We start from the raw sequence: 26415 nt of genomic DNA on the forward strand, positions 1-26415 counted from the left end.
TTTGGTGAAATGGCATTTTCCAATGGAAAAATGTTCTGGTGAAAAATTTTAGTGCTAAACTAGTATATTGTTTGCATAATAAAATTTAGTCTGAGCCTGTCATATTCAGAACTTTCAAAGCTCTTTCTCTGCTTTAAAATCTATTAAAATCTCTCATGTTTATTAACATACATTTCAATTACCCATTTGATCAGTTTATGTATAAAAATAGCTATCCTGAAAAGCATTGACTTTGCTAAGTAATTATATATTTACAGCAAGGAATTGGAAAAAAAATATTTCAGTGAGAAACCTGAAAGAAAAACAAAATGAGACATCCAGGTGTGAGAAGATTAGGGAAAGAAAAATGTACTTGATTTGATTCTTCAATTCAGTTTTATGTAACAAAACCAAGCCAGGAGTCTCACACATGCCTGCATTATATTATACTGCTTGTTTACAGATGTGAATGCTGCTAATTTTGAACTATAAAAATCTGGTGTAAAATACATTTTATTGTTGAAAATCATATTCATTTTCACTATTTAAGAATTCACTGTGGGCTAAAGTATGCCTTCCCTTGTGTGGGAGCACTAGATGTGGGGAGGGGAGGAGAGAAAGCATAGGGAGTGGGCAAAGGGCTACACTACACTTCCCCTCAGGTTTCTAGAACCGTTGGGCCTAATTCTCCTCTTGCTTATATTATTGTAAATCAGGAGTAACTCCATTTGAAATCAATGCAATTGTACTAGTAATGTGAAGGAGAATTGGGTCCATTGCACTATTATAAATTTGGACATTATTTATCTTTACTTCTTCAAAAAGGAAATTTGAGCATTTAAATTTCTTCTTCTTCTTCAAGTGCTTGCTCATGTCCATTCCACTATAGGTGTGTGCACACCTCCGTGCACGGTTACCCGGAACTTTTTTCCCCTTAGCAAATCCTGTAGGGCCTGCTCTGGTGCCCCCTGGAGCCGCGTGCACATGCCATGGTATATGAGGCACTGCCGGCCCTACGCCCCCTCAGTTCCTTCTTTCCACCCGTGACGGTTGCTGGAACTAGCCTTACTCTCAGCAAGTACTATTCTCCTTATTTGGACTTGTTTGATATTCTAAGTTTTGGTTAGTTAAGTAGTTGTTAAGGTTGTTAAGAGTAGTTAGAGATAAGGCAAGTCCCTGCGGGGACTTTGACCTGCTGAGCTATGCACCGGTCGCTGGGATTCAAGCTTTGTGCCTCCTGCGGGAAGGACCTCCCATTCAGTGACCCCCACGACCACTGCCTTAAGTGCTTGGGGGAAGCACACAGAAAAGAGAAGTGTAAGATCTGCAGAGCTTTTAAACTGAGGACTCAAAAGGACCGAGAAATCCAGTTGAAAGCCCTGTTGATGTAGGCAGCACTTCGCCCGGCGTCCAAGCCGGCCCTCTCTACTTCGGCACCGAGCATGACCTCGGTACAGAGTGTACCGCCGGCACCGGCCTCGACTCGGCATTGCAAAACATCACTGGCAATGAAGAGGAAGAAGCAGCGTGCGGAGTGTGGACACTCCCCTGCACCGTCAGTACGGGCAGGGTCGAGTACGGAGATGCACCGGACCCAGCCCGTCGAGTCTTCTCCAGTGCCTGCGTCTCTGGTCAGGGAGCCTCCCCTGATTCCTGGGAGTGGGAGAGTGCCCCTGCCAATGCCGTTGACACCGGAGGCTTTTCAGGTGGCAAGAGCCTTGTTGGCCTTGCCTACGCCACCTCTGCCCCCACCCCGCTGAGGGAGAAGGGGCTGGTGTCACGGGGGAAACCTGCGTTGGATCCCCCTGAATGATGGTAGAGATCCCCAGTACGGGGAGGAAGATCTCCCACTGGATGGTCTCCGAGGGTAGAGAAGAGCCGCTCCCCCAGCAGTTGCTCCAGGTCGGCATCGTCGAGCTGACCTGCTCCGACACAGGATGTGGAGTCTCCCTTTTGGCGCCGATGTCAATCCCCGGCCTCGGAGGCAGCGCATGCCAGGAGGCGGCACCGGTCGAGGTCTGCCAGGCGGCACTCGGACAGCTCCTGTTCCAGATCGCTGGCACCGAGGAGTTCGCCCGTACCTAGACGGCACAGAACCCGGTCGCCATCGGAGGATCCAGCACCGAGGAGTTCGCCCGCACTGAGGCAGTGCAGAACCGGGTTGCCATCGGAGGACCCGGCACCTCACAATCCAAGACGCGGAACCCAGTCGCCCGAGTCCAGCTCGGCACCAAGGAGTTTGAAATGGTGCCGACCTTGGTCACCGAAGGGCCACAAGGCCACAGGGCCACAAGGCAAATGGCAGAGGAAATCATCGGTACCGAGACGACGCTCCGGTACCTCTAGCTCTTCGGCGCGCACCTCCATTCATCAGCACTGCTCGTGGCAACAGAGGCAGTCCTCATCATCCTCCAGGTCAGAGGCGTCAAGAGGGCGGTCCCCGGCATGGAAGGGTGCCCGGGACCGAGGACATACACGGCACCGCCGGTCCAGTGGCTCAGGGTCTCCCAACAGAGACAGTTGTTGGGAGAACTGACACCCCTACAAAGTGTCACAGCCTGTGGCGCAGTCAGCCCCAGGTTGGCCCCAGAGTCAATAGCCACAACAATGGCCTTATTGGGCCTCATGGGGTATCCAGTTGGGGCTGGGGCCCCAATCCATTATGTCATCGGGGGTGCAGTCTGTGCCTCTGGCACAGGAGAAGGCCCATAGACACCACTCCTTGGACAAGGAGTCGGACCCCATGGAGGGACCCTCAATGGGTGCAACCCTTTGCCAGGAGGGGGCACACTTGCAGGATGCACCTTGGCAGTCCTCTTCCTTCCCACCGGACTAGGCAGTCTCCCGGGACCACTTGGCACCACTGGAGGATTTCAGGACGCACCAGGAGCTGCTCAGGAGGGTGGCCTCCAACTTGGGGCTGGAGGTGAAGGAGTTAGAAGAGGCCAAAGATAGCCTCTTTAATGGGCTGGCGGAGGCTGCCCCAACGAGAGTGGCCCTCCCAGTCCACAAAAGGATCTTTAAGATTGTAAAGGCCCTGTGGCAAACCCCTTCTTCGGTCACCCCTACGTCAAAGGTGGCCGAGAAAAAATATTATGTCCCAGCCGAAGGGTTTGAGTATTTGTTCCCTCACCCCGCCCCGGGAACCCTGGTGGTAGATGTAGCTCACCTGTGAGACAGGCAAGGTCAGACAGGGTCCACTCCCAAGAACAAAGATTTGTTTGGGAGAAAGGTTTATTCCACGGCAAGCCTGCAGTTCAGGATTGCCAACCATCAGGCCCTCCTGGGCAGATATAATTTCAACCTGTGGGACTCCCTCAGGTGATTCGCTGAGGCCCTGCCCCAGGACCAGGCTGCAAACTTTAGCACCATCGTGGAGGAAGGAACCATGGTAGGTAGGGCAGCACTCCAGATGTCCTGTGATGCTGCTGACTTGGTGGGCAGGGCCATAGCCTCCGCCATCTGTATGAGAAAGTGCTCGTGGCTCCAATCCTCGGGCCTGTCCCAGGAGGTGCATCAGTCTATTCAGGACCTCCCCTTTGATGGGTCAGCCCTAGTCTCTGACCAGACCCATGAGAAGTTGCATGGTCTGAAGGACTCCAGGGTCACGCTTCGCTCCCTGGGCCTGTACACGCCCCAGTTTTCCAGGCGTCAATCACAGCCCCAGGCACAGCAGCAGCCAAGGCCTTTGCCCAGGCCTTTTCAACCTTATAGGAATAGGGATAGGAATAGGGGGTTTAGAAGGAGAAATCAGCCCCCCAGATCATCCTCAGCTCCCCAGCAGGGGCCCCCCAGGAGATCGGGCAACCAGAGGAGACAATTTTGACAGTGCACCGGAGGGTGGCACCCCGACTGCTCTCCTGGATCCGCCCTGCCCCTTCCTAAACAGGTTAAGGCCCTTCTATCCCGAATGAGCAAAGATCACTTCGGACTGTTAGGTCCTTGGGATAGTCTCATGGGGCTATGCCCTACAGTTTACATCTACCCCCCCCAACAACCCTCCCCCTCCGTCCCTCTTCAGGGACCCTTCTCACAAGCAACATCTCTTGCAGGAGGTGGACACCCTCCTCAACATAGGAGCAGTGAAAATGGTCCCTCAAGGCAGAAGGGGGAAGGGGTTCTATTCGAGGTACTTCCTCATCCCTAAGGCGAAGGGAGATCTGAGATCCATATTAGACCTGCGTCATCTAAACAAATATGTCAAATGACTCAGTTTTCTCATGGTCTCCCTAGCCTCCATAATCCCTTCCCTGGATCCAGGAGACTGGTATGCCGCCCTCAACCTCAAGGACGCATCCTTTCATGTGTCTATCCTCCCCAGCCACAGGCGTTTTCTCCATTTCACGATGGCTGGCTCCCACTACCAGTTTACAGCCCTACCCTTTGGCCTATCTTCGGCTCCAAGGGTGTTCACCGAGTGCATGGCGGTAGTGGCAGCCCACCTGAGATGAAAGAGTGTGAAAATTTTTCCTTACCTAGACGACTGGCTGATCAGGGGCAGGTCGAGGTCCCAAGTGCAGGAGAGCGTGACCCTCACTTACTCCATGTGCAGCAGGCTGGGACTGCTCATAAACGAGCAGAAGTCCACACTAACCCCAGTGCAACGCATAGAATTCATTGGGGCCACCCTGGACGCTTTCCAGGCCAGAGCCTTCCTGCCTCAGCCATGTTTCGAGGCAATGGTCCCTATCATCTCCCAGCTGCACCGATGCCCCATGACAACAGCCAGGCACTGCCTACAGCCTGTTAGGCCACGTGGCGGCCTGCACGTACGTAGTGAGACTAGCTCGCCTGAGGCTAGACTGCTTCAGGCATGGTTGGTCTCAGTAGATGTGCCGAGCAGATACCCATTGGACCGGGTGGTCACAGTTCCCCCACCCGTCTTAGCCTCCCTAAACCGGTGGCGGACTCTCAGGACAGTGATGAAGGGCGTTCTGGTTCCATTCAGGGAACTGGTCCCGCCAGTCACCCTAATTTCTGATGCGTCAGATGTAGGATGGGGAGCCCACATCAGCACCAACCTAGACACTCAGGGGCTCTGGTCGGGGGAGGAGAGGCTCCTGCACATCAATGTGAAGGAGCTGAGGGCCATTCGCCTAGTGTGCAAGGTGTTACTCCAATTCCTGACAGACAGAGTGGTGCAGGTGCTGATGGACAACACTGCAGCCATGTTTTACATAAACAGGCAGGGGAGAGCACGCTCCTCGGCCCTCTGCGAGGAAGCTATCTGTCTGTGGGACTTTGCCGTGAGGCACGATTTCCACTTGACTGCCTCTCACCTCCCGGGAGTGAGGAACGATGAGGCGGATCGCCTCAGCAGGTCATTTCTACCCCGCCACGACTGGTCATTGCACCCAGAGCTGGTGGCTATGATCTTCCAGAAGTGGGGCGTTCCCCAACTGGACCTATTTGCATCGGCCTGGAACACGAAGTGTCCGAGGTTCTGCTCGCTCTGGGGTCGCAAGACTGGGTCGATTTTCGACGTGTTCCTCATGGACTGGATGGGGGCCCTCATGTATGCATTCCCGCCCATTCCGCTCCTACCCAAGGCCTTGCTGAAAATAAAGAGGGACAGGGTGAACATTATTCTCATCACTCTGGCCTGGCCGAGACAGCACTGGTTCAGCATGCTGCTGGACCTTTCGATTGCCCCACCCCTGGAGCTCCCGAGACGGCATGAACTTCTATCCCAGGACCACAGTCGCCTGTTACACCTGTACCTGGACTCCCTGCACCTCATGGCCTGGAGGCTCTGTGGCTGACGGAGGGGGAGAGAGCCTGCTCGGTGCAGGTCCAGCAAGTCTTGTTCGGCAGCAGGAAACCTTCCACACAGGTCGTGTATCGGGCTAAGTGGAGGCGGTTTACCTGTTGGGCAGAGTCCCAGGGTATTCCGCCCAGTCTCTCACCTATACAGGCAATCCTGGAGCTCCAGCTAAAGCTCCGGGGTCTGGCACTGGCCTCTCTGAAGGTTCACCTGGTGGCCATTTTGGCCTTCCATCAGCCGCTAGAGGGGAGATCACTGTTCTCCCATCCCATGTTGGTCAGGTTCCTCAAGGGGGTGGAGAGGCTTTATCTGCAGGTCCGTGACTTGGTGCCTCCCTGGGATCTCAACCTGGTCCTTTCGAGACTTACGGGGCCCTCCTTTGAGCCCATGGCTTCATACCCTCTGCTCCTGCTTTCATGGAAGGTAGCCTTCCTGGTGGCCATTACTTCAGCCAGGAGGATCTCGGAGATTAGGGCCTTGACCTCAGAGCCCCCTTATACAGTATTCTATAAGGACAAGGTCCAGCTGAGGCCGCATCCGGCCTTCCTATCCAAGGTGGTTTCCCAATTTCATTATAACCAAGATATTTTTCTCACCAAACCTCACAGTTCGGAGGAGGAGAAGAGATGGCATTCGCTGGATGTGAGATGAGCTCTGGCCTTCTACATCGAGCGTACAAAGCCATTCTGGAAATCAACACAGCTCTTCATTGCAGTGGCCAACTGGATGAAAGGCTCACCTGTCTCCACCCAGTGCATCTCCTCGTGGATTACATTGTGCATCAAGTTCTGCTACGAGCAGGCAAAGGTACCGCTTCTGGGAACCATCACAGCACACTCAATCAGAGCTCAAGCCTCATCTACAGCCTTCCTAGAGAGAGTGCCCCTGCAGGACATCTGCAAAGCTGCCACCTGGTCATCGGTGCATACCGTCACGTCCTGCTACACCATCATCCAGCAGGCGAGAGAGGACACAGGATTCGGCAGAGCGGTGCTGCAGGCAGCTCACCAGTAACTCTTACCCACCTCCAAAGGTATTGCTTGTTAGTCACCTATAGTGAAATGGACATGAGCAAGCACTCGAAGAAGAAAACAAGGTTACTTATCAGTTACTGTTGTTCTTCGAGATGTGTTGCTCATGTCCATTCCACAAACTACCCCCGTCTCCGCTGCCAGGGTTGGCAGAAAGAAGGGACTGAGGGGGCATAGGGCCGGCAGCACCTCATATACCATAGCATGTGCACAGGGATCAAGGGGGCACCCGAGTCGGCCCTATGAGATCTGCTAAGGGGAAAAAAGTTCCGGGTAACTGTGTATGGAGGTGTGCACACACCTATAGTGGAATGGATATGAACAATACATCTCGAAGAACATCCGTTACTGGTAAGTAAGCTAGTTTTTTGGTTGGAAAACTCTATTTCAGTAATTAATGATTAACCTTTAGTGCAAAGAGTAACTAAAACACATAAAGAATTATACCAGGAATAGATCATTGTTCAAGTTTCTTTGGAGATAGCTACTAAGTTGCAAGTCATATTAAACTAAACGTTTCCAAAAGACATAGAATAGTCATATTCTTCTCCGAGTGCTTGCTCATGTCCATTCCCAATTTAGGTGTGTATGCGCGTCACATGCACCGGTGCCAGAAAACATTTTCCCCTAGTGGTACCTGTACAAGCCGGCTCTAGCGCCCCCAGCAGCAGCGTGCACCTGTGCCTGCATATAGGCGCTGTGAGCTCCCCCTCCATCTCAGTTCCTTCTTGCCGCCAGTGATGGTGCTGGAACATCTCTTGCCTTCACAAGTTCTCTCGCTAAACTAGTAGGTTTTTTCTGTTGTTCTAGTGTATATAGTTAATGTTTTTTTCAATAGTTAGTGATAGCATTGTAATTGTTTGAGTCCCAGGGTCAGGGCATGCCCTGTTCCTTGGGATTTAAGTCCTGCACATCATGTAAGAAGCCTATGCCGAGGAACAACCCACATCAAAGTTGCCTAAAGTGTCTGAGGGAAGCCCACGTCCATGAGAGGTGCAAAATCTGTTAAAGTTTTGCCCATGGACTAAGAAAGACTGGGATATTTGTCTTAAGGCCATCCTGATGGAATCAGCACTTAGACCAATGTTGGAGCCCGGCAGATCGGATTTGGCACCGATCACGGTAACCTCTGCATTCAGCGCTGCTCCAGCACCTTCTTTGTCCTCTCGGCACTGATCACCATCCCCAGTACTGAAAAAGAGGTCTAAGAAGACACGCACTGAGCAGGGTCACTCACCGACTGATACGACTAAGGCGAGACCCACATTGGGCCTCCAATCTTCCCTGCCTCCAAAGGGTCCCTCACTGCTGTGACCGTCGATGCCAGCACTGGGCCCCCCACTGACCCCAGGTAGTGGTAGAGGGCCTCGCCACCTAGTAGTGCCATCAACCCTGGAGGCCTTTGAGGCAATGAAGGACCTCCTGGCAATGCTTGTGCCGCCAATACCAAGGGACGGCAGGCCACTGCACTGAGACCCGGCACAGGCACCGGTGGGGAACTTATTGAAGGACAAGCCAGCTAACAGATCTGCTTGGCAGTCCCCGTGCCCCAGGCACCGTTCACCGGTTCACAGACATTTACTGGACTTAACCCACTGGCCGGGTCAAGACAGTGGTAGACTGGGCTCTCGCCACTGGTCCCCGGAAGACCAGCACCGGGCAGCAAAGCCTCACTACGGAGCCCCATCCAGAGCAGCGGCCCCTCCCATACCTCAGTTAACGGCCTCTTTCTCGTCATCACCAGATGAGACAGTAGCGGGACCTTCTTCAGCGGTGCTGCTGGATGACTTCAGGTCCCACCAAGATCTGCTAAAAAGAGTCACATCCAATCTGGGCCTCAAAATACAGGAACTGGATGAACCAGTGGACAAGCTCTTTGGGATCCTGGCATCAGCAGCTCCCCATAGAGTGGCCCTCCCTGTGCATGAAAGGGTGGTTAAACTGGCTAAAGTGCTGTGGCAGACCCTGGCCTCCTTGCACACCACGTCAAAGAAGGCAGAGAGGAGATACTATGTACCAGCAAAGGGGTTAGACTACCTTTACACCCATCCCTCACTGGGATCACTGGTGGTCACCGCTGCCAGTGAGAGGGACAGACAGGGTAAAGTGAGCTCGACCCCCAAAAATAAGGAAGTGAAGAGGTTGGACTTATTCAGTCGAAAAACTCATTCCACTGCTAGCCTACAGCTACAAATGGCAAACCAACAGGCACTGCTGGGCACATATCATTTTAATATCTGGCAATTGCTAGAAAAATTTACAGACTCATTGTCCCCTCCCTCCAAACAGGAGTTTGAATCCATCTTGGGGGAGTGGAGAACAGTAGCCAGAACATCTTTGCAAGCTGCCTTCAATGCAACGGACTCTGCAGCCAGGACCATGGCTGGATCGATGAGACGGGCTTCATGACTGCAGTTCTCGGGCCTTCCGTTGGAGGTCCAATAATCGATTCAGGACCTCCCTTTTGAGGGCACGACCCCTCGTCGCCAAACAGACAGATTCTAGGCTGCATGGCATGAAGGACTTGAAGGCGACACTGTGGTCCCTTGGCCTATATACCCCATCGTCATCCAGGAGGCACTTCAAGCCTCAACATCAGCAGTGGTTTGGGGAGCATCCCTGCAGGGACTCCTATAAGAGAAAGAATAAAGGATACAAAAGACACCAGAGCTGCTCGTCATCTGCTGCCCCTCAACTGGGCTCCAGCTGCCACAACCAAGGTGGAAAGCAGGCCTTTTGAAAGTGCACCCAAGGGTGACCTACCAGTTCCACCCATGGATCCAACCCCCCTTCTGTTCTCTTCCCGTTTAGCCCATTTTCTCCCAGCCTGAGCTACCATAACATCGGACCGATGAGTGCTCAGCACAGTGGCTATTGGTTACACCCTCCAGTTTGCCTCACTCCTGCCTTCCCACCTTCCTTCCCCGTCCCTCTTCAGGGACCACTTTCATGAGCAACTCCTCGCTCAGGAGGTGCAAGCACTCTTGCAGGTAGGTGCATTGGAAGAGGTTCCCCAGGACTCAAGGGATCAAGGATTTTATTCCCGTTACTTTCTGATTCCAAAATCAAAAGGAGGTCTGAGGCCCATCCTGGACGTAAGGTGCCTCAACAAGTATCTCAGAAAGCTAAAGTTTCATATGGTTTCCCTAGCCACTATTATTCCTTCATTGGATCCTGGCAACTGGTACGCCACCTTCAATTTAAAGGACGCCTACTTTCACATTTCGATCTTCCCTCGTCACAGGAGGTTCCTACTGTTTATGGTAGGAGACTGCCATTATCAATTCACGGTGCTTCCATTTGGCCTCTCGACTGCACCAAGGGTCTTCACCAAATGCATTTCGGTGGTGGCGGCCTACCTCTGAAGGAGAGGAGTGCAGGTTTTCCTTATCTGGACAATTGGCTCATCAAGGACAGGTCAAGATCTCAAGTCAAGGCCAGCATCACGACTAGCCAGAACACTTGCCAAGCGCCAGATCTCCTAATAAATGAGCACAAATCAACATTAGTCCCTGTGCAAAGAATAGAGTTTATCAGGGTGATGTTGGACTCTACCAAGATCAGAGCTTTCCTTCTGGAGGAAAGTTTCCGGACAAAGGCGGAGTTGATAGCTCGTATTTCAACCTCTCTCTCACTATAGCAAGGGTTTGCCTCAGCCTCCTAGGCCACATGGCAGCCTCTACCTACATGGTTCGACATGCCAGACTGCACCTCAGGCTCCTCTAGATGTGGCTGGCATCAGTATACTCACCAGTCAGACATCATCTGGACAAGATACTTACAGTCCCTCCACAAGAATTTACCTCTCTGATGTGGTGGATGAGACCGCATCAATTCCTCTTGGGAATGCCCTTCGAGACACCCCAGCCATCGGTTATGCTGATCTCAGATGCTTGGACTAGGGATGGGGGGCTCACTTGGGTTCCCTAAGAACCCATGGCATGTGGACTACAAGGGATCTGGCATTGCACATCAATGTCAGGGAACTCAGGGCAATTCACTTGGCCTGTGCAGTTTTCCTGACACATCTCTCCAATAAGGTAGTGCAGATACTCATGGACAATACGGCCTCCGTATACTATATCAACAGATGGGGGGTGCGGGAGGGGGCAGTTTCCAACCCTATGCAAGGTGGCCATGAATTTATGGAACTTTTGCATCAGTCACAACATTCACCCGACAGCAGTGCATCACCCGGGTATGAACAACTCTTTGACAGACAGACTCAGCAGGTCCTTTTGCTGTCACCACAAGTGGTCCCTCCATCCGGAGATAGCAACTTGTATCTTCCAAAGGTGGGGCAATCCCTAAGTGGATCTCTTCGCCACCAGGGATAACAGAAAGTGCTATCAGTTCTGTTCCTGCGAGAGATTCAGCGCAGGCTCCATCACCGATGCCTTTCTCCTTTCCTGGTTAGGGAGCCTCATGTATGCCTTCCCGCCAATACCTTTGATTCACAAAGTCCTGGTGAAGGTGAAGTGGGACAAAGCACGGGTCATTCTGGTAGCACCAACGTGGCCCCATCAACATTGTTTCAGGACGCTACTAAAGCTAGTGGGGCCCAGACAATGACCCTTCCACCACGCCAGACCTCTTGTCCCAAGGTCAAGGTCGCCTACTCCATCCAGAGCTGGCCTCCCTACACCTGATGGCATGGATGCTCTATGGCTGAGTCAGGAGGAACAGGCCTGCTCAACCCAAGTCCAAAGGGTGCGCTTAGAGAGCAGAGAGCCATCTACCAGATCAGCATATAGGGCTAAGTGGAAACGCTTCACCTGCTGGATGGCCGAATGTGGTATTTCCCCAAAGGAGACATCAGTCCCAACGATCTTGGAATACCTGCTCCACTTAAAGCAGGGTGGACTGGCCTTCTCATCCATTAAGATTCATGTCGCGGCTCTATCTTCTTTCCACCCTCTGGTGGAAGGTAAGACAATTTTCTTGCACGAAATGATGACCAGATTTCTTAAGGGTTTAGAAAGGCTCTTTCCCCCAACAAGAGACCACTCTCCTCAGTGGCATCTGAATTTGTTACTCTCTAGACTCACTGAGCCCCCCTTTAAGCCCTTCAAGCCTTGGCCTTGTGTCCCCTTGCATTCTTATCCTGGAAGGTCACTTTCCTGGTGGCTGTTACATCCACAAGATGGGTCTCAGCGATCAGAGCATTAACCTTGGAGCCCCCCTACATTGTGTTTTATAAGGACAAGGTCCAACTACACCCACACTCGGCCTTTTTGCCTAAGGTAGTCTCTCACTTTCACCTTAACCAGGATATATTCCTGCCTGTCTTCTATCCCAAGCCTCACAACTCCAGTGAAGAGAGGTGTCTGTGTACTCTCAACGTGAAACGGGCTCTGGTGTTTTACATCAACAGAACCAAGCCTTTTCGTCGTCAACGCAACTCTTCATTGCGGTTGTGGATCAAATGAAAGGCCTGCCGGTGTCCTCGCAGTGACTCTCAAAGTGGATCATGGCCTGTATCCGGGCCTGTTATGAGCAGGCCGGAGTCGTGACTCTGGCATCCTTTACAGCCCACTCAGCGAGGGCAGAGGCTTCATCCGCAGCTTTCCAAGTGCATGTCTGGCAATGTACAAATCACTCAATTTCATGAAACAAGGACACATAAATAAGGCTGTGTTCTGTTTATATTGTATGTTCACCCAACAAAAACTATATTAGAAGTATGTTAAGGGACTGACACACAACAATAAAAATCAGATATACCTTTTTTCAAAACTTAGACCTAAATCTATCAAGTAAGTATTTAAAGATGCACAGGTGTCCAAAACTAACTCTACCTGTGATTACTTCAGCTTTATCTTTTGTATTAGACCTTTAATATTCTGATCATGCAGTTTTTGTTAAGTAAATGTATTTATTGGGTTTTTTTAATGATTATTTTTAAATAAACATAATGGACCAAATACATCTCTAATGAATCTCCATTAACTTCACCAGCTAATATTAGATCCACAACATTGTCCCTGCACAGGTATAATAAATATGTCTTCAGTTGCATGTAGGATTTCCATCAATTGTATTTAAATTTTAAATATTCTTCTCAAGTTATAGCTTAGAGTATTGTCAGCTATGTAAGAAAATGGGATTTTTGCTGGTTTAGGTCTTCATCAAACAAAAAAAAGATGGTTTTATTGTTGGCAAAAAACCTGTTTTTCTTTAATACATATTATGAGTCAAATTTATCCCTGGTGTAACTCTTGATACGTTTTTAGTTACTCTTTGCACTAAAAGTTAATTATTAATTAATGAACTATAGTTTCGAACCAAAATATCATCATATAAATCAATGGTAGACTTTCCCTGGAATACTGTGCTCAGCTCTGGTAGCCCCATCTAAAGAGGATATCATGGAAATAGAATGGGTTCAAAGACGAGAATGATTAGAAGCATATGGAAAGAGATTGAAAAGACAGATTTATTTTTAGAGCGGAAGTGAATAAGAGAAGCTATGATAAAAGTTAACAAGAATATCCTGGTTATCCCTTAACTGCTTGCTGTAGATTTTTTTGCATCTTCCTCAGAAGTAGCTGGTATGGCCACTATTAGAGAAAGGATACTGGACTAGATGAACCACTGGTCTGATCCATTATGGCAATTCTTATGTTCCCAAATTGGTTGGAAGATGGGTTGAGGTATATTAAGGACAGATGTGGTTTACAGATGGAAATATTGAGATTCACTTATATTTTTTTTAAATCTAATCCGTTGTGAAGTTTTCAGAAAATGAAGGAAAATATCACATGAAAAAATAAAAGATTTTACTCTGTGTTTTATACAGATACGTCAATTAAATGCAGTTGTGGGGCTTTTTCTCCCACTGAATAGAAAGCAGTTTGCTCAGAAACTGAGAATTGATTTAGGATGCTACATTTCACTGAAAACCAATGGAAATATTTTCTGCTTTAACCCATTAAAGATAAATACCATGGACCAGATTGCAGTCACCACCCTTGTTGTTTTGTGCTGCTCAGAAAGCACAAAGCAGCCAGACAGCTGGCTTCGTTGACTGCCTGAGGAATCCACCAATGTTAGGGATTGCTAGGGCTGGCATAGCACCTCCAACATCACACCCCTTCCAACATCCAGCACAGGGAGCCCAGCTTGGGTGAGGGAGGTGGGGCCACGGATCTCTTATGTCTATCTAATTTCCCAACCATTTTAACGGCTCCTTGAGCTGTTAGCAGCTGGCATAAGTTAGAGAAATCTTAGATGGCTTGAAGCCAAAAGCTGCACTAGGTACACAAAGATTGGCTTCAATAATCTGCCCTTATGAACCTTCCTCTTGAAGCATACTTAATTTTGACTAATGAAGGACTTTGCTGGGAATTTTGTGTAGGTAAATGGGTAATGACTGAGAGTTCTGTGGGTGGAGAAACTGCAGGATTGGGTCCTTTGTAAGGATAGAATAAAACATCCACCACTTTGTTGAAATACTATCAGTGAGTGCTAAGTGAGGGGAGCTGTGTTGGGTGTGCTGTGCTAGAGGGGGGAGTATCTGAGAGACCAGGTGTGTGACTGGTGAAAGTTACAGCTGACTGTGGGTGGGTGCTTGTGACTGGTGCAGTTACAGGGACCATTTTGGCAGTTGGGGGTTTGTCTGTTTGAGTGATTGATTGGATCCAGGTGGGGTTAATTGCGGGGGCAGGGCTTTGAGGGGTAAGTGCAGGTGCGGGGCAACTGCCCCAGCCTTATAAAAGGCAGCCAGCTGCGAACCACTGAGCAGCGGGGCAGCTAACAGAAGGAGAAGGAGGGAGTTTGCCTGGGAGTTCGCCTGCGGAGAGAGCCCACTGCAGGTTTTTGCCTTTCAGACGTTGCTGAGCAGGAAATTGAGCATCTGAGGAGGCTGTCAGAGCAAAGATATGGAGAGGGAGCGATCCGTTGTTGTCACCTGCACTCTATGTGCTATGTTTGTCTTCCTCCCACAGGATAGAGATGACTTCATCTGTACCAAGTGCAGGCTGGTTTCCTTATTGGAAGAGAAGGTTAAAGGACTAGAGACCCAAATATCAACCCTGCGTTGCATTACAGAAAATGATGTCTTTCTGCAGCAGGCACAGGCAGAGTGTAAGGAAGATTCAGAAAAGGCCGGGCAGGCGAAACTGAAGAACGGGGAAGAAAATTGGCAGCATGTGACCTCCCGAAGAAAGAGAACCTATGTGCCCACCATGCAGATAGAAGTAAGGAATCGTTTTCATCCTCTCTGCACAAGTACTACGGCGGAGAATGATTTGGAGGACCCTTCAGAGAGAATGGATCAGAAGGAGACCCTTTTGATCAGAAGGAAAGGGATGCATTCTCCTAGGGACGGGGGTTCCATGACCACCATTCCGAAGAGGAAGAGAAGGGTGATGGTGGTCAGGGACTCCCTCCTAAGGGGGACGGAGTCATCCATCTGCCGTCCGGACCGGGAAACTAGAGAAGTGTGCTGCTTGCCTGGAGCTAGGATTACAGATGTGATGGAGAGACTGCCAAAATTTATCAAGTCCTCAGACCGCTAACCCTTCCTACGTCTCCACGTGGGCACCAATGACACTGCCAAGAATGATCTTGAGCAGATCACTGTGGACTATGTGGCTTTGGGAAAAGAGATAAAGGAGTTTGAAGCGCAAGTGGTGTTCTCATCCATCCTCCCTGTTCAGGGAAAAGGCTCAGGTAGGGACTGTCGCATTGTGGAAGTAAATGCGTGGTTACGCAGGTGGTGTCGAAGAGAGGGCTTTGGATTCTTCGATCATGGAATGCTGTTCCAGGAAGAAGGATTACTAGGAAGAGACGGGATTCATCTAACGAAGACAGGGAAAAGTATCTTTGCAGACAGGCTGGCTAACCTAGTGAGGAGGGCTTTAAACTAGTTTCGACGGGGGACGGGGACCTAAGCCCAAAGGTAAGTGGGGAAGAGGGACACCACAAGGAAGCAGAAGAAGGAGGGTGCAGCAAGGGAGGCCTCCCGATTCATACTGTGAAAGTAGGCCAATCGGCTACTTATCTCAAGTGCCTGTACACAAATGCAAGAAGCCTGGGAAACAAGCAGGAGGAACTGGAAGTCCTGGCACAGTCAAGAAACTATGACATGATTGGAATAACTGAGACTTGGTGGAATAACTCTCACGATTGGAGCACTGTCATGGATGGGTATAAACTGTTCAGAAAGGACAGGCAGGGGCGAAAGGGGGGAGGAGTTGCACTGTATGTAAGAGGGCACTATGACTGCTCTGAGCTCCAGTATGAAACTGGAGATAAGTCAGTTGAGTGTCTCTGGGTTAAGCTTAGAAGCAAGAACAATAAGCATGATGTCGTGGTGGGTGTCTGTTACAGACCACCAGACCAGGAGGATGAGGTAGATGAGGCTTTCTTTACTCAACTAGGGAAAGTTTCCAGTTCACAGGGCCTGATTCTCATGGGGGACTTCAATCACCCTGACATCTGCTGGAAGAGCAATACAGCAGAGCACAAACAATCCAGGAAGTTTTTGGATAGTGTCGCAGACAATTTCCTGATGCAAGTGCTGGAGCAACCAACTAGGGGCCGAGCTTCTCTTGATCTGCTGCTCACAAACAGGGAAGATTTGGTAGGGGAAGTAGAAGTGGGTGGCAACCTAGGCAGCAGTGACCATGAGATGGTCGAGTTCAGGATCCTGACAAAAGGAAGAAAGGAGAACAGCAGGATACGGACCATGGACTTCCGAAAAGTGGATTTTGACTCCCGCAGGGAACTGATGAGCAGGATTCCCTGGGAGGCTAATATGAGGGGGAAAGGAACCCAAGAGAGCTGGCTGTATTTTAAAGAGACCTTATTGAGGGCACAAGAGCAAACCATCCCGATGTGCAGAAAGAATAGCAAATATGGTAAGCGTCCAGCTTGGCTTAACAAAGAAGTCTTTGGCAAACTTAAACTCAAAAAAGAAGCTTACAAGAAGTGGAAGCTTGGTCAGATGACTAGGGAGGATTATATAAACACTGCTCGAACGTGCAGGAATGAAATCAGGAAGGCCAAAGCACAATTGGAGTTGCAGCTAGCAAGGGACGTGAAGGGGAACAAAAAGGGTTTCTACAGGCATGTTGCCAACAAGAGGAAGATTTGGGAAAGTGTGGGCCCCTTAGAGAATGAGGGAGGCGACCTAGTGACGGTGGATGTGGACAAAGCTGAGGTACTCAATGCCTTTTTTGCCTCTGTCTTCACAGACAAGATCAGCTCCCAGACTGCCGTACTGGGTGGCACAGAATGGGAAGGAGGCGAACATCCCGCAGTGCTGAAGGAACGGGTTCAAAACTATTTAGAGGGATTGGACATTCACAAGTCCATGGGGCCGGATGTAATGCACCCGAGGGTGCTGAGGGAGTTGGCTGAGGTGATTTCAGAGCCATTGGCTATTATCTTTGAAAGCTTGTGGCAACAGGGGAGGTCCCTGAGGACTGGAAAAAAGCAAATATAGTGCCCATCTTCAAAAAAGGGAGGAAAGAGGATCCAGGGACTACAGACCGGTCAGCCTCACCTCAATCCCTGGAAAAATCATGGAGCAGGTCCTTAAGGAATCCATTTTAAGGCACTTGGAAGAGAGGAAGGTGATCAGAAACAGTCAACACGGATTCACCAAGGGAAAGTCATGCCTGACCAACCTGATTGCTTTCTATGATGAGGTGACTGGCTCTGTGGATGTAGGGAAGGCGGTGGACGTGATATACCTTGACTTTAGCAAAGCTTTTGATACGGTCTCTCACAGTATTCTTATCAGCAAGTTAAAGAAGTATGGGTTGGATGAATGGACTATAAAATGGATAGAGAACTGGCTAGAGCATAGGGCTCAACGAGTAGTGATCAATGGCTCCATGTCTAGCTGGCAACCGGTCACGAGCGGAGTTCCCCAGGGGTCAGTCCTGGGGCCGGTTTTGTTCAACATCTTTACTAATGATCTGGAGGATGGGGTAGATTGCACCCTCAGCAAGTTTGCGGACGACACTAAGCTGGGGGGAGTGGTAGATACCCTGCAAGGTAGGGATAGGATACAGAGTGACCTAAACAAACTGGAGGATTGGGCCAAAAGAAATCTGATGAGGTTCAACAAAGATAAATGCAGAGTCCTGCACTTAGGAAGGAAGAATCCCATGCACAGCTATAGACCGGGGACCGACAAGCTGGGCAGCAACTCTGCAGAAAAGGACCTGGGGGTAACAGTGGATAAAAAGCTGGATATGAGTCAGCAGCGTGCCCTGGTTGTCAAGAAGGCTAATGGCATATTGGGCTGCATTAGGAGGGGCATTGCCAGCAGGTCACGGAAGTGATTATTCCCCTCTATTCCGCATTGGTGAGGCCGCATTTAGAATATTGTGTCTAGTTTTCGGCCCCCCACTACAAAAAGGATGTGGACAAGTTGGAGAGAGTCCAGCGGAGGGCAACAAAAATGATTAGGGAGCTGGAGCACAGGACTTATGAGGAGAGGCTGAGGGAACTGGGCTTGTTTAGTCTGCAAAAGAGAAGAGTGAGGGGGGATTTGATAGCGGCCTTTAACTACCTGAAAGGGGGTTCCAGGGAGGATGGGGCTAGGCTGTTCTCGGTGGTGGCAGATGACAGAACAAGGAGCAACGGTCTCAAGTTGCAGAGCGGGAGGTCTAGGTTGGACATTAGGAAAAAGTTTTTTACTAGGAGGGTGGTGAAGCACTGGAATGGGTTACCTAGGGAGGTGGTGGAATCTCCATCTTTAGAGGTTTTTAAGCTGAGGCTTGACAAAGCCCTGGTTGGGATGATATAGCTGAGGTTAGTCCTGCTTTGAGCAGGGGGTTGGACTAGATGACCTCCTGAGGTCCCTTCCAACTCTAATATTCTATGATTCTATGATTCTATCACTCTTCCAATTTTCTATTCTTTTTTGTTCTTTTACAAACTACACTTTTGCTCTTAGCTTCTAGTAGTTAAGAAAATTTGTGCAGTGAAATATAAAGTTGATCATAAGGGAACTTGATGTACTGTAAACAAAACTCAGTGTATTGTCTCTACAAGTTGTATATCCATGACTGACATACAGTCTTACAATAAGTGTGTGTCTAAAATGTCCTTGGTTTTTGCAATTACAAATTTCCAAGCCAAAAAGCTATTTCAAAGAGTTTTGAAAGGGCATTTTTACATCATTTAAAACAACCGGTGACCTCCCTATCAAGGGTATTACCATGCCTGCTGTCAATAATAGTTATAATAAACAAAGGCCAGGCCCAACTTTCCTGGTCCCCCAGGGGTAAGCATTTCAGTCAAAATTAGAACCATGCAAGTTTAAATATCACTTCGTTCAATCAACCTTTTATCTTTTCAGAAAGATTGGATATATTTTCAAGTTCCATCGGAACTTGAATTATCTTTGGTATGCTTCTAGTTTGCTGTTTCATAACATAACAAGGGCCCCCTGGGATTAGTCAAAACTCTATGGTCACTGAAAACCTTAGGCTAGACTAAATCATACATACCTATGGATTAACTGATTTCACTCATCAAGATATTTTCTTTATTAATGCTTAAAAATACTTTACGTTAATTGTTTTTCAGGTCTGAAGTTACTTTTAATAAAGTTACTTTAAGAAATTAAACACAGTATCTCCAACAGTAAAAAGTAACGTATCCTGAGGTTTTGAATGCACATATGCTTGCTGGTGCCTTAAGTATTCTCACAAAAGAATGTTTTAGAGTATGTGTGTGAAATATTCAGCATAAGAATAACAATACTTGAGAAATACTGAAGAAGACACTATTATGTGGAAAAAGATTATATGCTCATAATTAATATAAAAGATTTTAATTAAATTACATATTTATTAGTGAATATTGGTGTAAGAAACCCCTTAATTCAGACTTTTGTTTAGAGTTGAATGAAGAAGTTTAAATAGGACATTAGAGAATACAGTCTCTTATATGTTTTATAAAGATTTTTCCTTTTGTTGTTTGTGAATGCTCAAGTGAAGTAAAAAAAATTAAGAGAAGAGAAAGGAAAATTGAAACATCTATACTGGAATTAAGTAATTTAAAGCTATGTAACTGATTGTGTTTCCATCTTTTATCTCACATGTAGTCAAACCAATGGGCCAAATCCTACACTCTTTTTACTCAGTCTTACTTACCATTGAAGTGAATGCATATGACACACTCTGTTCCCACAATAGAGAATCAAGCATATACAGTTTATATGGAATTACTGATATATAGGTCTTATCAAGCATGACTTTTGAATGGCTGCATTACCACCAAGTGATGAAACTATGCAGGTTATCCCAAATGCATGGTAATAAACTTTATATCATACTGTACCATCATACAGTCTGTGTATTCCATAAATTTAAAAAAAAAAAAAAAAAAGCTATTTTACAAATGTTTTAGATTTAAAAAAAATTATTAGGATTTTAAAAAATTCCTCTACCTAATAAACCAGGTATGGTTTTTTTTAAAGTCCCAATGTAGCAGGCCCAGAAGGGGTCATAAACCCCTAAAATGAAGAAATATAGCTTGACTTTACCTACAAACATTACAACTTTAATGTCTGGGGTTTTTTAAGGTTCTTCCAGGACAAGAAGGAAATACTGTGTATTACACTGTCAAACTTGTCTTCCCAATGGGATGAAGCTGCTCTTCTAACCCTTTATAGCTGTGACAAAATCTATAGCTATACTTTATTTGTAGAAAACTTTCCGGTGGTCTAGGACTGACTCTTGACTCTGTTGAACTTGGGACAATTGGGCAAATGTCATACAAACTTCTCTGTGTATATATCTATACATATGAATGGATACATGGAGCACAATTTGAATCCTTCACACCTCTGAGGGCACTTGTGCCACAAGGAGGATTCATACTTAGGGGAAAAGAAAGCGTCAGTACTAGCACCACTCCCTTCCATGGGTTCTGTAGGGTAAAAGCAGCTGCAGTTTCTCATTTTTTGGAGACTGGATGCTTCAGAGGAGTAGTAAGCCCTTCACCAAATTAGAATCCAACCCGTCAGTCATGACCAAAAAGTGATTACTCTTTTATGACTGTTTGTAGGCTATGTGAATGAGGTAGAGGTCCAGTTCCTAGCAGGCAAGTCCACAAAAAGCTCCATGCCAATTGTCAGCCTTGTTGACAGTGTCAGGAGAGAGGCCAGAGTTTGATTATGGAAAATGAATTACCCTTTCTCCTCAAGAGCTCATCAGGATTCTGGCACCTTGGCAAAGCAGTGAGAGGGAGTGTGCTTTGCTGCAGCCCATTCTGCATCTGCTTTGGAGATAGAGGGTTTCTTTCTTCAGGGATGTCAGTATGTCAATTTCTACAAGCATTTAATTCACTACAAAAGAAAAAATGATATTTTTTATAAGCAAGCAAGAAGAATGACAGCATCACAATATAAGCTGATATGTGCCCTGAAAGAAAAAGTGAGGTTACACTTTTGTTATGCAGTTGATAAAGCTATTCAGTATCAATTCTAAAATATTAAAAAGATTCTCTTCTTGGTATAGAATTGTTTTAAATGTTATCAATCTTGGTTCCCTCCCTGTGCAACATATGTGTAGATGGTGGATACAATCCCAGTAAATCTGAGTAAATCCAAAAAGAAGTAATAGCTCAGGGGAAATTCTCCATTCTTCTGTCTTGTGTATCAGGTTATGATGGTTTCTTTACCTACAAGTTGCAGTTTCAGAAATCACTAGGCTCACCCAGAATAATTTAGGAATTTCGCTTTAACACAGAATTTAGCAAATTATAGTAGAAATATCCAAATGAGAGCCATAATTGAATTCAGTAAAATAAGAGAAAGATTTAAAATTACAGAGGAATCATCATTTTAAGGAATAGAGAAAGAAAAACAGGAATCTGGAGGAAATTAGGGATGTGGCTATTCATTTAAGATTTTAAAGTGAATCAGGCAAGATTATTAAAATCAAGAAACTCACTTAGGGTCATTTATATGCCAGCAGACACCTATCCAGATGAGAAGCTGAGTAACAGTACATGAAGATGACTACAAAAGAGAGTTCTAGTTGGTAGTAACTGTGAATATTAGTCAAATTTTAAGATAATCAAATCTTCAATTGGAAATCTGAAAAAAATGGAGATGGAAAGCCATATCATTTTTTCCAAATATGTGGTATGAGGATTGTGCACAAAACATCTTCTAGAAAAAGATTACACTGTGCTAATCAACAGAGTATGAGCCATCTTGCTGCATACTGTACTCATGAAAAAGAAATCTGAAAGGGAGGAGATAATCTGGTAACTTTCTCCAAAATACTTTAAATGTTTTTTTCAAGTGTATATTTCAGACACTAGACTGGAAAGAAAAAGTATTCATCATCAACAGAGAAAGAGTGATGTCACTAGGATCAACACACAAACAACATAGGACAGGGGTTCTCAAACTGGGGGTTGCAACCCTTCAGGGGGTCACCAGGTTATTATAGGGGGGGTGCGAACTGTTAGCCCCCAGGCATTCTGGGGTGCTGTCTGTCAGAAATGCGTGGGGCTGACAGCTCAAGCCCTTCAGAGCTGGGTGGCAAAGAGCCCCTGGCCAGATGCCCAGCTCTGAAAGCAGCACTGCCCACAACAGCAGCACAGAAATAAGGGTGGCATGGCATGGACAAGTCCTCATTTTTTGGTGGGGAGTCATCACAGCCTCAAATATTTTCAAAGGGAGTCCCTGCAAAAAAAGTTTTGAGAACCCTTGACAAAGGACATATGCATAAGTTCTCAAACATGGGAGACAGAAAATGAACTAAAAATGAGAGGTCTAGAAAATATTTTATGTTTGACATGTTCAGCAGCTTTACAATTCTATTTAATTCTATTTTAGAAAGAGAAATTAAACTCCAAGACAGCCACATTGCTTTTTAAGCTCTGTGGTGTGCTACTACTGGCCTGGAGGGGAAATGCCGTTTTTTTCTGTAAAGTGTAACTACTTGAGAAGTTCTAACAGCCAGACTTCAAAGGAAACGGCTGTGCCTCTTCCCCAAACCAGCTACTGAAAAAAAATATTCTGACCACTCTGCAGTCAAAGTGTCCAATTCAAACTCAAGTTCTTATTTGGTTTCAGAACATCCCTTGGCTATTTTCATTTACAGTGAAATCCTGTGAGATCCAATATAATTGCTGTTGTGATAAAAATTTCACATTTCAGCACACAAACTTCTTGGTCAATAGGGATTTGTATCTAAGAACAAATTGTGTTGTTTAATAGTAAATAAAGAGATCCCATCACACTCCTCTTTTGTCAGGTCTTCTCTGCACCTTGCTGGAGGTTTCAGTGCCCTGATACATCCCTGCTTAAGGAAAACTCACTCAGGCCAGCCTGCCAGCAATTCCTCTAGAGTCCTAGAAAGGCCAGGAGGAGACACTGACTAATACAGAGCCAGCTGGCCAGTTAAGAAGGCTTGTCTGCTTTGTCTTGAGGGTAATGCTGAGTGGGCCTGGGACAGGAGAGGAATACCTCAGTACTAGTTTAGAAACAAGTCAGGATTGTGGTTTAAGCACTGTGACTAAGCAGTCACCTTTTGTGTTAGTTGGTTATTTTAAAGAGGCAGACAGCCAGATCCTGAATTTGTGCATTGTTAACTGACTGATGTGCACTTCACGGCACCAGCTGTTCTGCTCCAGCCCACCTGACACAGCAAGAAAGGACAGAATAGTGGAACAGCATCTGATCTTCCAACTTTTCTTTTGAGGAAATTTACCCTGCGCACTTGGGACTTAAGTGGTATATAGTCTTTGTGTTGGTCCTTTGCACAGTGGGTAAATTTCACCAGCAGACTGGATATAGCTTCTGGCCCTCAGTCCTACATAGGTAAAACTTACTGAAGTGAGCAAGCATTTTGCCTGAGTAAGGGCTGTTTAAAGGCTCATAGTGGGAGTCACATATTTTATATTTGGGGACTTTTAACAGCGGAATACCAGCCCTTGTACTGATTAGCATGTTGCATGAATTCTCAGTCTGTGAGCAAATTTTTCTCAAAACCTTGCAAAGATACACCCTCTTTTTTGAGGTATTGGTATAAGAACAGAAAATATGTTCTCTTACATTTCCATCATTCTTCTCTCCTTATTCCTAAATCCTCATTACAGGTATGTGTATTCAAGCCTTTACATATCTCACCGCCTCCCTTTTATACCAGCGTGCATCTTCAAATCATCTCTGGCTGCATTTTTAGACCCCTATTTATGCTGTTTCCCAAAAGGGCATTTGCAAGCTACGCAAACATTAAATTACTTTAATTTTCCAGATCAATCACTTTTTCTGATATGTTTCAGGAACATGGCATTCCAACTGATATGGGCTATGCTGTGGCTCCGCACCATTCCGGGGTTTACCCTGTACATGTTCAACTTTATGAGGCCTGGAAAAAGATCTGGAATATCAAAATCACCAGCACAGAAGAGTATCCACATCTAAAACCTGCACGGTACAGACGGGGCTTCATCCACAAAAATATCATGGTGAGCTGCTTTTGTGATTTTATGTTTAAACTTACTGCTCCAGCTTTTCATCACTATTTTTAAAGAACAAAACAAAAAGCGTAAAAGCACAGCATTCTGAAAGTTCACATTGTGAGAAGCATGTATTGCTGTGTATAAATCGTAAGTTATATTTGACATTAACCTGCTAATTAAAATCAGCATATCTAAGCTTCCTGGCATCCATCATACTGCTGATGAAAGCAGCATAACTTCGACATTAGTACTTATCCATTACTGTTTTGATACTGGTTTAAAAATCTGAAGGAAAATTTCAGTGTAATAAAGTAATTTACAACCAGCTGAAAATCTCACCAGCAGTACTTTGGTGAGTGTTATTGGTGAGATTTTCAGCTGATTGTAAATTGGCATAGCTCTACTGACTGTGAAAGAGCTATGCCAGCATACACCAATTGAGACTCTGGTTTTTCATCCTTAAACAGTAAAGTTCTGCTTAAATTGCATGAAATGGCCCTCACCTTGCATCCTTCCCACACATACTACCAGTGTGCGTCTTACGAGGGCTCAAACCCAGAGCTAAGCTCTTGGACAAGTAGCAAGGCTTTGATGCTGGGCAGATGCCCAGAGGGCTGGAGGGAAGAAAGCATCCTCTCAAGCTATGGAATTGTTCCATGAAAGCAACTCTAGTCCAAATCACCCAATTCTCCCCTTGTACTCCCTGTAATTCATATTGACAAATGCTAACTGCATTACTTGCCTTACACTGGCCTTTTGCTACTGAGACAAAATGACTGTGTAGGCAGTAATAATTAAGGCACAGGGTATTTCCTGGCTGTTAAATGTTTGTGAAACCCTGTACAGACTTTCTCATTATTATTGTCAGTGAAATGTTTTAAAACAACTTTTAAAAAAATACTTTAGGGTAATTTTTGCGTCTTCTCTTGTGTGTGTATGTATATATGTGAGAGAGATCACTAATGTTTGCACCACATCATACTTTGGGCTGTATTGAGTACTTTAGCTCCAACTAATACTTCCATTTTGCCTATACAGTAATTTTGGAATTGTCCTAAAGCATTATCATGAATAGCATTATTTGGACAAAATAATAATACTCCAAAATTTAATCTGTGAATCTAGGGTTGGGAGAAGCTTGTTAAAATGATCTGCAGTTTTTAAAAATAAACAAAATCACACCATGCATATTCAGGCTAAAGCTTAGTCTCATGAAAGCATTAGCTGTAAGTACAATAATAGGTTTGTAGATATCTTCAAGGGGCGTAAAGCATCTGAATAGGTTTGATTGATTCTGAGACGTCTCCAAATAACTCTGTTCATAAATTTTGGTAAAAACATATCATTTTGAAGACACATATTGAATAAGATTTAACATAAGCTTTGAGAAACAGGGCAGGAGGGCCAAAAATCAATTTACCAAGAACAATCAGTATAAGACCACCTGTCTCAGAAATCTCAGTCTTTCTGTTCTCCAGAGCAAATGCATTAATTTTCTGCATCTGCGGGCTTATGGTGATGAACACGTGCAGTATTAAAGACATTAAATAAGATTTATCAGAAGCATTTCCCCTCCTGCACAATTTATCTCCATACCTTTGTGCAGAATTGCACTGGTGTTTCATCAGGGAAACCAGAAGAATTTAAAAAGCATTTGTAGGATTATAACAAATAAATTAATTCCATATATTTCATAAATATGTGGGATTTATGGTCTGTGGTCATTGTAGAATATACAGCTTTGTAGGATGTTGGGGGGGGAAATTATCACAAATAAGAATGTTTCACAGACAAGTAGAATTTCTTCTGAGTAAGGAATTTGCATAGGTGGTATCAGGTTTTAAAAGTCTGAGCCTTTATTTCAGCAAATGCCAAACTGCTGTTTGATAACCTCTGTGATTTGAGATTTAGATCCATATTTTGAAAGGTATTTAAAAATCTGGTCCTTAGATGTAAATTTTCTGGAAAAACACATATATATGATTGAAACCCATCCATTTTCCAAGTTTGGGAATCAAGGAAACGATTCAAAGGCGGTTCTACTGTAAAAAGTGAATTCATGAAACAGCATCACCTTACTCAAAGGAGCTGTTCCCTGTGTGTGTTTAGAGTCATACATGCTTATTTTAGTGACTAAAAATAAGTTTGTACTACTTTTTATTACCATTAGTCTTGCAGATCTGGCACAATTGA

The 26415-nt window shown here is 46.2% G+C and overlaps 1 protein-coding gene across 1 annotated transcript in view; it reads left to right on the plus strand.

Annotated features, from left to right (window-relative positions):
* LOC137160227 (bifunctional heparan sulfate N-deacetylase/N-sulfotransferase 3) overlaps positions 1-26415 on the plus strand; it is a 127924-nt gene that overhangs the window by 63209 nt on the left and 38300 nt on the right. The window contains exon 6 of the mRNA XM_067558684.1: positions 24043-24228. Coding sequence (XP_067414785.1) covers positions 24043-24228 — 186 coding nt within the window. The remainder of the gene's footprint in view (positions 1-24042; positions 24229-26415) is intronic.

Source organism: Emydura macquarii, unplaced genomic scaffold (genome assembly GCF_026122565.2).
Source record: "Emydura macquarii macquarii isolate MOO-44397 ecotype Brisbane River unplaced genomic scaffold, CSIRO-AGI_Emac_v2 contig_2171, whole genome shotgun sequence".
Lineage (NCBI taxonomy): Eukaryota > Metazoa > Chordata > Testudines > Chelidae > Emydura > Emydura macquarii.